The 12,623-nt window shown below is 38.0% G+C and overlaps 2 protein-coding genes across 4 annotated transcripts in view; one reads left to right on the top strand and one right to left on the bottom strand.

Annotated features, from left to right (window-relative positions):
- Positions 1-8,471: 8,471 nt before the first annotated feature.
- PIGBOS1 (PIGB opposite strand 1) lies at positions 8,472-10,243 on the bottom strand. 2 transcript variants are annotated; one of them, XM_042941962.1, is made up of 2 exons: positions 10,155-10,243; positions 8,472-8,833 (listed from the first exon to the last, which is right to left on the bottom strand). In XM_042941962.1, exon 2 carries the CDS (start codon positions 8,750-8,752, stop codon positions 8,588-8,590), a length of 165 nt encoding a protein of 54 aa, XP_042797896.1. In that variant the 5' UTR covers positions 8,753-8,833; positions 10,155-10,243; the 3' UTR covers positions 8,472-8,587. The 2 variants fall into 2 exon arrangements, with proteins under 2 accessions (XP_042797896.1, XP_042797897.1); XM_042941963.1 differs by lacking the exon at positions 10,155-10,243 and adding an exon at positions 9,954-10,056.
- Positions 10,244-10,366: 123 nt separating this feature from the next.
- PIGB (phosphatidylinositol glycan anchor biosynthesis class B) overlaps positions 10,367-12,623 on the top strand; it is a 39,954-nt gene continuing 37,697 nt past the window's right edge. For both annotated transcript variants that reach the window (XM_042941960.1, XM_042941958.1), the window contains exon 1: positions 10,367-10,505. In XM_042941960.1, coding sequence (XP_042797894.1) covers positions 10,373-10,505 — 133 coding nt within the window. In that variant the 5' untranslated portion in view covers positions 10,367-10,372. The remainder of the gene's footprint in view (positions 10,506-12,623) is intronic.

The following is a 12,623-nucleotide window of genomic DNA, read 5'->3' as shown; positions in this document are numbered from 1 at the left end:
CTCCCATTATCTGCCCTGCTGATCTTAGAATTGGAATTGATTTGTGATGAGACTGGAGAAACCACCACCTGATTGTTACATGGATGGCCCTGATGATACTCCTTTCACGGAGGCACTGGTGAGGAGGCCTGACATCTTTGAAAAGATCAATGGTCGTTGCCCTTTATGGGTTGAGATTGACAGTTGAAGATGCTGCTGCAACAGGTCTCCCTAGTATCAACCAGAAATAAAAGAATCCCCACTCACTAAAGCTACAGGCATTTCCTGTTCCCAGCACTTGTCCCAAGCCTTGATAAAGCCTGCAGGTAAACACACTCCACACAGGGAGCACCTGAGGAATACCTGACTCTGGTGACCAGAGGGGCTAATCTGGTGGCCAAAATGGCTTATGTTCCTGGGCACCACAGGATTGTAAAAACTAGAAAAACATTTCAGGGCAAGGTACTATACCAAGAGCATTACGTAGAAAACTGACCAAAACACAACCCCTGACTGCCTGCAGATAAGCCCTATTTACTTGTTCTGTAGCTTTAACCTGATGGACAGGCTTTAGGTTTGTCAGATATCTACAGACCACAGAGGCACTACCTGGGAATGTAGGCAGGGAATCACCGTCTTTGCATCCTCCCTTGACTTCATCACAGCTTACTGGTACTTCCCAGAAAGGAGTTTATACACTCATCTGAAGTCCTGATTTTTATGACTCTTACCCAAGAGAACCCTCCAGATCGCCTGACCTAGAGGTCAGCAGGGTCTACAATTGTGTGCCAAAGGACTATATATTTACATATGTTAAAAGCTGCTGCCTAAGGATCTGGCTTCCAATCGGCCTGAACCCAGGTGCTGACTGAGATCACAGGTCTTAGCACACCGTCAACAACTGGAACCCTTCAAGAATAAATCAGTCTACTTAGGCAATCACAAAGATTCCAAAGACAAATAAGATCTAGGGCAAGGTTGAACAACAAGTTTCACCTCCTATCTCCTTCAAAGTAAGATACCTCCTTCAAGGCTGGGACAGGTAGCTAGTTTGCATTATACTCAGAAACAAGCATGAAGAGTCACGGAAAAAGAGGAAACAGTAAAAGTATGTTCCAAATAAAAGAACAAGACAAAACCTCAGAAAAAGACCTTAATGAGATGCAAACAAGTAATCTACCTGCTAGAGTTCAAAGTAATAGGCATAAAGATGCTCTCCAAACTCAGGAGAAGAATGGTTGAATACAGTGAGAACTTCAACAAAGGGGTAGAAAATATAAGAAAGAACTAAACAGAAGTCACAGAGCTGAAGAACATAACTGAACTGAAAAATACACTATAGGGATTCAACAGCAGGCTAGATGATGCAGAAAAATGGATCAGTCACCAAGAAGACAAGGCAATGGAACTCACTCAAACAGAGCCACAAAAAGAAAATGGAAATTTAAAAAGAGAAGATAGATTAGGAGACTTACGGAACAACATCAAACAGAATAACATTAGTAGTGTAGGAGTCCCAAAAGGAGAAGAGAGAAAAGGACAAAAAACTCCAAAGAGATCCACATCCAGACACATCATAATTAAAATGTCAAAAGTTAAAGAAAAAGTCTTAAATGCACCAAGAGAAAAAAAAAATATGTACAAGGGAACCCCTTAAGACTACTGGCTGATTTTTCAGCAGAAACTATGCAGGCCAGAAGGGAGTGGCATGATATATTCAAAGTGCTGAAGAAAAGAGAACTTCCAACCAAGAATATTCTACCCAGTAAATCTATCATTCAGAATTGGAGAGATAAAGATTTTTCCATGCAAGCAAAAGCTAAAGGAGCTCATCATCACTAAACCAACTTTACAAGAAATATTAAAGGGATATCTTTAGGCAGAAAAGAAAACACACTAATAACAAGAAAATATAAAAGTAAAAATCTCACTGAAGGCAAATAAATATATAGTAAAAGCAGGAGACAAACCATTTATAAAGCTAGGATTAAGGTTAAAAGACAAACGTAACAAACATAACTATAATAACTAGTTAACAAATACACTAAATAAAAAGATATAAAATATGACATCAAAAACATAAAACATGGGGGAGGGGGGCACCTGGGTAGTTTAGTCAGTTAAGCATCTGACTCTTGATTTCTGCTCAGGTCATAATTTCTCAGTTTGTGAGATCGAGCTTCACATCAGGCTCCATGCTGACAGCATGGAGCCTGCTTGGGATCCTCTCTCTCTCCCTCTCTCTCTCTGCCCCTTCCCTCCCTTCCCTGCTCTTGCTCTCTCTTTTTCTCAAAACAAATAAACCTTAAAAAATTTTTTTTAATAAAAACAACATAAAACATGGTAGGGGACTAGAAATGTAGAGGCTTTAGAATATGTAAAAATTTAAGTTGCTATTGACTTAAAATATACTGATATATATATATATATATATATATATATATATATATATATATATATAGGCTATTATATGTGAACCACATGGTAAGCATAAAGGAAAAACCTATTATAGATACACAAAAGATAATGAAAGGAAAAAGCTAATCATAACACTAAAGAAAGTCATTAAAGCACAGAGAAAAAGTGAAAGAAGAAAAAAGGAACAAACAGGAAATACAAAACCAGCTGGAAAGCAATTAACAAAATGGCAATAAGTACATACCTATCAATAATTACTTTAAATGTTGGGAATGCAGGCTGGTGCAGCCACTCTGGAAAACAGTATGGAGGTTCCTCAAAAAACTAAAAATAGAACTACCCGACGACCCAGCAATTGCACTACTAGGCATTTATCCACGGGATACAGGTGTGCTGTTTCAAAGGGACACATGCACCCCCATGTTTATAGCAGTACTGTCAACAATAGCCAAAGTATGGAAAGAGACCAAATGTCCATCGATGGATGAATGGATAAAGAAGGTGTGGTATATATATACCATGGAGTATTACTCAGCAATCAAAAAGAATGAAATCTTGCCATTTGCAACCACGTGGATGGAACTGGAGGGTATTATGCTAAGTGAAATTAGTCAGAGAAAGACAAAAATCATATGACTTCACTCATATGAGGACTTTAAGAGACAAAACAGATGAACATAAGGGAAGGGAAGCAAAAATAATATAAAAACAGGGAGGGAGACAAAACAAAAGAGACTCGTAAATATGGAGAACAAACTGAGGGTTACAGGAGGGGTTGTGGGAGGAGGGATGGGCTAAATGGGTAAGGGGCACTAAGGAATCTATTCCTGAAATCATTGTTGCACTATGTGCTAACTAATTTGGATGTAAATTTAAAAAATAAATAAATAAAACAAGTTAAAATTTAAAAAATTACTTTGGGGCACCTGGGTGGCTCAGTCGGTTGAGCAACCAACTTCAGCTCAGGTCATGATCTCATGGTTTGTGAGTTCGAGCCCTGCGTCGGGCTCTGTGCTGACAGCTCAGAGCCTGGAGCCTGCTTCTGATTCTGTGTCTTCCTTCCTTTCTGCCCCTCCCCCACTCATGCTCTGTCTCTGTCTCAGAAATAAATAAACATTAAAAATAAAATAAAATAAAATAAATATAAAAAAATTACTTTAAATGTAAATTCTCTAATCAAAAGACACAGAGAAGCTGAGTGGACTTAAAAAAACAAGACTCATCTATATACTGCTTAAAAGAAACTCTGCAGAAGTAAGGACACACCTAGACTGAAAGGGAAGAGATTAAATAAATATTCCATGTAATAAAAATGAAGAGAAAATTGGTGTAACTATACTTATACCAGAAAAAACAGACTTTACAACAAAGACTATAAAAGACAAAGGGCGTTACCTGTTCAAAAAGCAGTCAACCCAACCCAGGATATAAAAATTATATTTGTGCACCCAACATAAGAGCACCTACATATAAAACAAATATTAGCAGATCTAAAGGAAGAAATTGTCTGCATCAATAATTGTAGTGTGCTTTAACACCCTACTTACATCAATGGATAGATCATCCAGATAGAACATCAATAAGGAAACATTGGCCTAAACCACACATTAGACCAGATGGACTTAATAGCTAAATACAGAATATTTAATCCCAAAGCAGCAGAATACTCATGCTTCTCAAGTGCACATGAAACATTCTCCAGGATGGATCACATGTTAGGCCACAAAACAAGCCTCAATAGATTTAATAAGACCGAAATCCTATCAAGCATCTTTTCTGATCACAATGGCATGAAACTAAAAAAAATTACAAGCAGAAAACTAAAAAAAAAAAAAAAAAAAAAATCACAAATATGTAGAAATTAAACAACATTCTACTGAACAATCAAGGGGTCAACAAAAAAAATCAAAGAGGAAATCAGAAAATACCTTGAGACAAATGAAAATGTAACTATAACAATTCACAATCCATGGGATGCAGCAAAAAATGTTCTAATAGTGAAGTTCATAATGATACAAGCTTACCTCAAGAAACAAGGAAAATCTCAAATAAAATAACTTTACATCTCAAAGAACTAGGAAAGAATAAATAAAGCCCAAAGTTAGTAGAAAGAAAAAAATAAGAAAGATCACAGCATAAATAAATGAAATAGAAACTAAAAATAAAATTTAAAAATCAATGAAACTAAGAGTTGGTTCTTTGAAAGGATAAACAAATTTGACAAACCTTTAGCTAGACTTACCAAAAAGAGAAGGCTCAAGTTAGTAAAACTAGCAAGAGAGGTTATAGCTGGTACTAGAGAAATACAAAGGATTGTAAGAGACTTCTATGGACAATTATTTGCCAATGAACTGGACAACATAGAAGACATGGATACATTCTTAGAAACAGATAATCTTCCAAGACAGAATCAATGAAGAAATAGAAAATTGGGATAGACAAATTACCAGTAAGAAGGTTGAATCAGTAATCAAAAACCTCTCAACAAAAGCTCAGGACCAGATGCTTCACCAGTGAATTCTACAAAACATTCAAAGATTCGATACCTATCCTCAAACTTTTCCAAAAACGCTTAAGAGGAGGGAATGCTTCTAAACTCATTTTACAAGGCTCTAATACCAAAACCAGTTAAGAATGCCACAAAAAAAGAAAATTACAGGCCAATATCCCTGATGAATATAGACACAAAAATTCTCAATTAAATATTAGCAAACTAAATTCAACAATACATTAAAAGGACCATACACTATAATCACTGACCTTATGGAACCCTGCCTTAGACTGTTGTAACAGGATACCATAATATGGGTGACTTAAACAACAAATATTTCCTACAGTTCTGAAGGCTGGGGAGTCCAAAATCAAGGTGCTCATGGATTCAGTGTCTGGTGAGAAGGCCCTTTTCCAGTTTGTACCTTCTTGCTATAATCCTAACATGGTGAAAAAAGTGATCATCTCTCCTGTATCTCTTCTTATAAGGGCACTAATCCCATTCATGAGGGCTCCACCTGCACAATCTAATTACCTCCCAAAGGCCCCACCTCCAAATACCATCACACTGGGGATTAGGGTTTCAACATATGAATTTTGCCAGGGGTGTCACATTCAGTCCCTACCAAATCCTTATTGTAGAAAGAACCAACTGAAAGCCTCTGAATATGCTTTCCCTGGCTAAAACAGTAAATGAGAAGCAATTTAAGCAAAGAACTGCAGACATTAATGCCATCTTTAAAGATTTTAAGGATGTGGGCAGAGTCTCTATATCCCCACTGAATTCACCTCTCTGGGCCTGGCAAAATTTAAATGGAAAGAGTTCTAGAGAAAAATGGATGGTGATGGTTACACAACAGTGTGAATGTACTTAATGCCACTGAATTGTACACATAAAACCTGTAAAAATAATGAATTTCATGCTATGTATTTTTTATTACACATAAAAAACAAACTAGATGGATTGTGGCAGAAAGAATGAACTATCTCAATTGCAGCTATTCTGGATGCTGTATCCTTGTTCTTTCTTTCTTTTTTTTTTTTAAGACAGCTTTATTGAGATAGAATTATTATAAAGTTCACTATTTTATAGTGTACAATTCCGTGTCTTTAGTATATTGACAAAGTTGTCACTGATCACCACTATCTAGTTCCAACACATTTTCATCACTTTGAAAAGAAACCCCATATCCTGGCAGCCACTAATCTTTGTTTCTCTCCATTTGCCTGTTCTAGACATGTCATATAAATGGAATTACAATAGAGGGTCTCTTGTGACCATCTTCTTTCATGTTTTTCCAAGTTTATTCATGTTGTACCGTGTATCACTATTTCATTAATTATGGCTGAGTAATATTCTACTGTGTGGAAATATAATTTGTTATCCATCCATTGATAGACATTTGTGTAATTTCTACTTTTTTAGTTATTATAATGAAGCTATGAACATTCATGTATAAATTTTTGTGTGGACATGTTTTCACTTCTCTTGGATATATACCTAGAAGTAAAATTACTGGGTCATAAGGTAACACTGCTTAACTTTTTGAGGAATTGCCAAATTGTTCCACAGCAACTGAAGTTTTACATTCCCATCAGCAGTGGATCAGTGTTTCAATTTCTCCATATCCTTGCTAACACTTATTATTTTTCCATCTTTTTTGTTTGTATGTCAAGTGGGTATCTCATTGTGACCTTCATTTAAATAGCTGCAATATCTTTATTAGAAAAAAAATTAACTCATTCTCTGCCGCTTGGTATGTAAATGCTAAACTGACAATGCCATCATTCTCAGGAATATCAAAAGCAGTTCAATTTAATTTGATGCTACATATATGGGTTTATCATTCCTTGGATATAACAGGATCATATATTCTTGCCCATTGTCATATGACTTGACTCTGTACCCTGTATGAAGTCTGTGTCCCTGCCCTTGACTCTGGGCTTGACTATGTGATGTGCTTGCTATAAACCAAAAGAATATGACAAGGCTTGACATTTGCCACAGTTGAGCAGAAGCTTACAATTCCAAGTTTCCTCTGTCTCTCAGTCCTATATTGTCATATCCCAGAAAGGGGATGCTCCTTGAGCCTGGGTTCCATGATGAGAAAACTCATGCAAGAGAATCTATCTGTAGTCAAGCAAAGCTAAACCTATCACATAGTAAATACTTGGTAGATGAATTAAAATTTTCATGTGTATTTTTAAGTTAGCAAGAACACCATGGGGGAGGGGAAGGAAAAAAAAAAAAGTTAAAGAGGGAGGGAGCCAAACCATAAGAGACTCTTAAAAACAGAATAAACTGAGGGTTGATGGGAGGTGGGAGGGAGGGGAAAGGGGGTGATAGTATTGAAGAGGGCACCTCTTGGGATGAGCACTGGGTGCTGTATGGAAACCAATTTGACAATAGATTTCATATTAAAAAATAAATAAATAAAAATAAAATAAAATTATCATGTGTACTTTTATGTGCATAGAGGAAAAACAGTCACAAAAGCTCACACTAAACTGTTGGAGGGACAGATTAAATCAGTATATGCATCAATAATTTTCACTTTTCATTTTGTTCATTTTTGTATCGTTTGAATTTTTAATGAACATGTACTATTTTTGTAATTTTTTCTTCACTCTTTTTAAAAAAAATTACCTATGCTGGCTTCCATTCAACATAGATAGCTTAGATTAAGTTATAATAAATTTACTTTTAAAGAAAAAGAAACTAACAATAAAAGAGTTGCTTTAAATAAAGCATTTTGTACATGTGATTACATTGATAGCTCTCAATGAAAATACAAGCTTAAGATTAGAATAAAAATTATTAGTTCTTAGTGATTTCAAAAAATTCTTTACATACATAAATAATAGATTCATAACAAATTAATTCCACCTTTACCACCATTATTAATGTAAATTTGCTTATGTTAAACAGATCCTGTGTCATATCTGCCATCTTATATAACACTATCTTCTCTAAAACCCCACCTTGCTCTGGGCTACCCCAATTCTCAATTTATTCCTCCATTCTGCCTGGGGCTGAAAGACTGCTCAAGTATATTAAACCAGGCTAATTGTAGGCTACTTGAGGCACATTCTGCCTAAGGTAGTTAACTTGATCCATTTCATCTATAAACAGTGCTATAAACATCATTCTCAGCTATTTTAAAAATATAAAGGATCTTCCCATGATTCTGTATATGCTGCATTCCCAGAAAAATTAACCTCAACTAGGAAACAAAATACTCCTTAAGACATTCATTTTAGTCTTTAAAAAAATTACTAGGGTCACCTGGGTAGCTCAGTTGGTTAAGTGTCTAACTCTTGGTTTTGGTTCAGGTCATGATCTCACAGTTAGTGAGTTTGAGCCCTATGTCAGGCTCTGTGCTGACAGCGCAGAGCCTGCTTGGGATTCTCTCTCTCCCTCTCTCTCTCTCTGTCCCTCCCCCACTCACACACACCATGCATGCTCTTTCTCTCTCTCAAAATAAATAAATATACTTAAGACAATACTAATCTGTCTTGGTTAAAAGACGTAAGATGGCAAATAAAAGTAAACACAAAAATCGACAATGTTTGTTTTAAAATCATGGCCTATGATTTATTTATGTTTAAAATAGATTTGAGAAGTTCTTACTACATTATTTATAGTCAGTGTATAATTTCAATAGAACTTTAAACAATTGCAGTTCAATTCCATGTAGTATTAACTTTTCTTCTCTTCTGATTCTTGTGTCAATTTCAACTTTTCTTTAAATTCCACCTTATCTCGGTAGTACTGTTCAAATATTGGTTGATAAATATACATTCCTCCAGCAATTCCAAGGATGCTAGCAAAAAGCAGTTGTGGAAGAGTCAATCTCCCAAACATTTTTCAACAAATGTATTCAGTGCTTCTGCCACACAGTGGTTTTGAAAAATTATACTCCACATCCAGGAAAGATCTTCAGATCTGCGTACAAAAAAAAATGGGAAGCAAAGCAATAACTTAGCACAGCCTCCTTGAAAAGGTTCTATGTCTCTACCTTGTTCCAGAGTGAATAGTATTTTCATCATAATATGTACATATCACTTGATTTAACTAAAGCACGAATAGAAATATATAGGGAGTATGACAAATGAGGGTTGGGGATGGTGTGAGACAAAGCTAAATCCTATTACAGCATATTCTCCATAGTTTTAAATGGATAATTTTTAAAATGGCAAAAGTGAGGGGGCGGAGAGAGACATACTGTTTACACCTTCACATACTACATGAAGCTAACTACTGTAACAAACAGCTCCCAGAAGTTGAAAGTGACTGTCAATCCAATCTGAAGTAGAAGAAAGAGAATTGTTACTTTTCATTATTGCCCCCCCCTTTTTAAACTATTTTATGGGTTTTGGTAGTATGTGTGATTAAAAACAATTTTTAAAAACAGGCTAAAAGATTTTGTGAGTTCCCTTTGATGCTTTAGAAGGTACAAGTAGACATCAAACATAAATAATTTCCATCCACTTTTGATAAAAATATAAAGGAGATCTGGCTGGGTTTACTTTTAAAAGCTGAGGAGTTAAAACTCCACTATTTCTCAGAAAATTATACCTGAGAACACCTTAGTTTCTGGAGAAAACATGTTTATGAAAGAAGAAAGCAAAGTAAAAGATTTTCATGTTTTCTGATAGCAATCTTTCACCGTCACCTAGACCAGCCCCCGAGGTTACAAAAATTAGTGGCAGAACCGGTATTAGAAACCAGGTTGTCCTTAATATCGCTAAAATGGAGAAGAAATCTAAATAAATGACAGCTTACGAAGCATGCTATGGTTAATCGCCTGCTGAATGTAACAGAAAAAAAAAAAAAAAAAGCAAGTCAGCTGTTTGGAAGATAAACCACACCAAATAGGGAGATTCCCTCTTTTGCCGCTAGCTTGCTAAGTGACCCTACCCAAGTCATTTAACCTTTCCGAACCTCATTTCCCACATCTGTACATCAGCTTAAATCATCCTACCCTACCCACTTGGTTCGACAGTTACTGAGCGACCACCCAAATAGTGAAATGTCACGCAAACACGTTTACTATTATCTTTACCACCAAAACGTCCCGAACGCGCGGCCGTGGCTTCGCTGACCCCGCCTCCTGCCTGCCCCAGCGCAACGGAGCTCCAGCTCCTTCCAGCAGCTTCCGGAAGAGAAACCTGGGCTCAGAGACCTAGAAGCCAAATCCCGGCAGCAATCTCACGAGAAGGAGAAGCCAAAGGAAAAACGCAGGCGAGCTCACGACAAAGCTTACCCGCGCCAGACAAACGTGCAACATTCCGAAGCAAAGACAAACTTCTCAGGCCGGCGTGAGGAGGCTGCCTTTTCCCAGGTATCTCCGCGCCTGCGAGCTACGGCTGCTGCAGTGGCCAAACTTAATGAGCGGAAGAGCAACGCGCGTTACTTCAGGGTCCTTCTTCCGAGGGACTGAGGTGTCAGGGGATCCTCAGTAGGTATCGAAATAGGTGCAGGATGGAGCAAGAAGGTGGCAACGGCCGACTCTTTTTCCGCGGTCTGCAGAACCGCTCCCACGAGAAGATGAAGCTGCGAAAGAGAAAGTCAACTTTGTACCTCAGCCCCCCGAATAGCTCCGAGCGCAGCGGAGGTGAGTGATGGGGTGCGGGCGCGGAGCTCCGAGGCAGTGGCGGGAAGCCGCGGACCCTGAGCTAGGGCTCCATCTGCTGGGTAGGGTTGCCAAGAAATCGTGCGATCGAGACCGGATTCTCGATCCCTGCCTCTTGCAGGGTGCTTTTCTGCATCAGTTAATTCTGCCGCCGCCGGCCGTGTGGAGTGAATTTACATGACGTTGCCACCCCCATTTTAGAAAGGGGGTACCCAGTCCGGGAGTTACCTGAGGTTTCGTAGCCGCGGAGGGGTTGATTCCTGGATGGGGTGAGACCAGCTCTGACTCCTAACCCATTTATTTTTCCCACCGCCCCCTCTGTCTTCTCTTTGGTATGTCGTGATGATGTTGACAGGAGAAAAATCACCCCAGCAAGTGGATTTTTGATATGTCGGAGGGGGGTTTTAATATAAAGATGGACTTCTCATTCATTCAGTAAATATTTGAGCGCATTATATATACCAAGCACGGTATAAGTGGCTGAAAAGAATGCCGCGTTTCTCTTCTGGAAACCTGAGACCAAGAAAGGGGAGAATCATTTTGCTAAATGAAGAAGGAGGGTTGTGACGCGGGGAAAGGGAGAGGCAGCTGGACAAATAGTTGAACTTTTAGGGATTCAAGATCACCTGTCCAAGGGCCAGTTCTGTGTACTGTTTATTCTCCCCAGTCCACAGAGTAAAAGGGTTTTTTCACAAGGTATGCTTTCAGCAGATATATTTCAGTCGGGAGGTTTCTTTAAGTGTTTCTGAAAGATGAAAGTTGAGATGGGGCATGTATGTTGTGTTGAATGTACCAATTGTCTGGAAAATGTTTAAATGTGATTCCTGGAGAAGAAAGAAGGAGAGTGGCAGGAACCTAGAATGATAGCAAAAGACTCAAAATGGATTAGAGTGCAAACACAAATGCTCAGGAGGCCAGACAGGCACGTCTAAATAAGTTAAAGCACCTTATATTTCAGAACCAGCCAGTTGCTGCCATTTGAGCTCTGCATCAGTTCTTAGTTTTGAAATGCTACAATATAGATTTTAATATAAAATAGGATTTTAAAATGTTGGCAACTAGGTTCACATTAAAAAACAACAAAAAACCCCCAAAAACTCTGTATTCAGCCTGCAGACTGCCCACTTGTGGTAAAGAGCAGGGCTTTGGATGCAGCAGATAGACCTGTGTTGAGTCCTGTTTAGTCATTTACAACCTTTTTGACTTTGGACGAGACAGTTTAACGTCTTAGTCTCAATTTCCTAGGTAAAAAAAGACCAATATCTACTTTTTAGCATAGTTTGGAGGGAGGATTAAACGAGGTAAGGCGTGTGAAGGAATGAACTCAGCACCTTGCATAAACATCAATAAAGGCTATTTAAAAACATACAAAGGATCCACATAAGAGTGAAACCATATGGTATCTGTCTTTCTCTGTATGGCTTATTTCACTTAGCATCACACTCTCCAGTTCCATCCATGTTGCTACAAAAGCACTCTTATGTGGATCCTGAGAAACATAACAGAAACCCATGGGGGAAGGGAAGGAAAAAAAAAAAAAAAAAGAGGTTAGAGTGGGAGAGAGCCAAAGCATAAGAGACTGTTAAAAACTGAGAACAAACTGAGGGTTGATGGGGGGTGGGAGGGAGGGCAGGGTGGGTGATGGGTATTGAGGAGGGCACCTTTTGGGATGAGCACTGGGTGTTGTATGGAAACCAATTTGACAGTAAATTTCATATATTAAAAAATAAAATAAAATAAAAAATAAACATAAAAAAAAAAAAATAAAAACATACAAAGGACCATTTGATATGCCACTGTTTGACATATATAGAAGAGTTGCTCCTTAGTACTTTGTTAGCTGGTTTCTTTCATTAGATACCCATATAGCCTCAGGGTTTAGTTAACCCAGTCTCTTTTTCAGTATTTATCTTACTATTCTCTTTATACAGTTAGTTCCAAGAAAGATGAAAGGAGTGGCAATTACCCAATGGTGAGACTCTGGCCCTTGTATAACTTTCAGCCCAGTTCTGTTTTGACGGGAGAGGCCAGAGTGTAGAGAGGCCAGAGTTCTCTACGGTGACTTAACAGAATCTAAGCAAGGGGCCAACCAGAGCATTA

Source organism: Panthera leo, chromosome B3 (genome assembly GCF_018350215.1).
Source record: "Panthera leo isolate Ple1 chromosome B3, P.leo_Ple1_pat1.1, whole genome shotgun sequence".
Classification (NCBI taxonomy): Eukaryota; Metazoa; Chordata; class Mammalia; order Carnivora; family Felidae; genus Panthera; species Panthera leo.
Note: the sequence above shows the minus strand (reverse complement) of the source record. Positions and strands in the feature narration are given on the sequence as shown.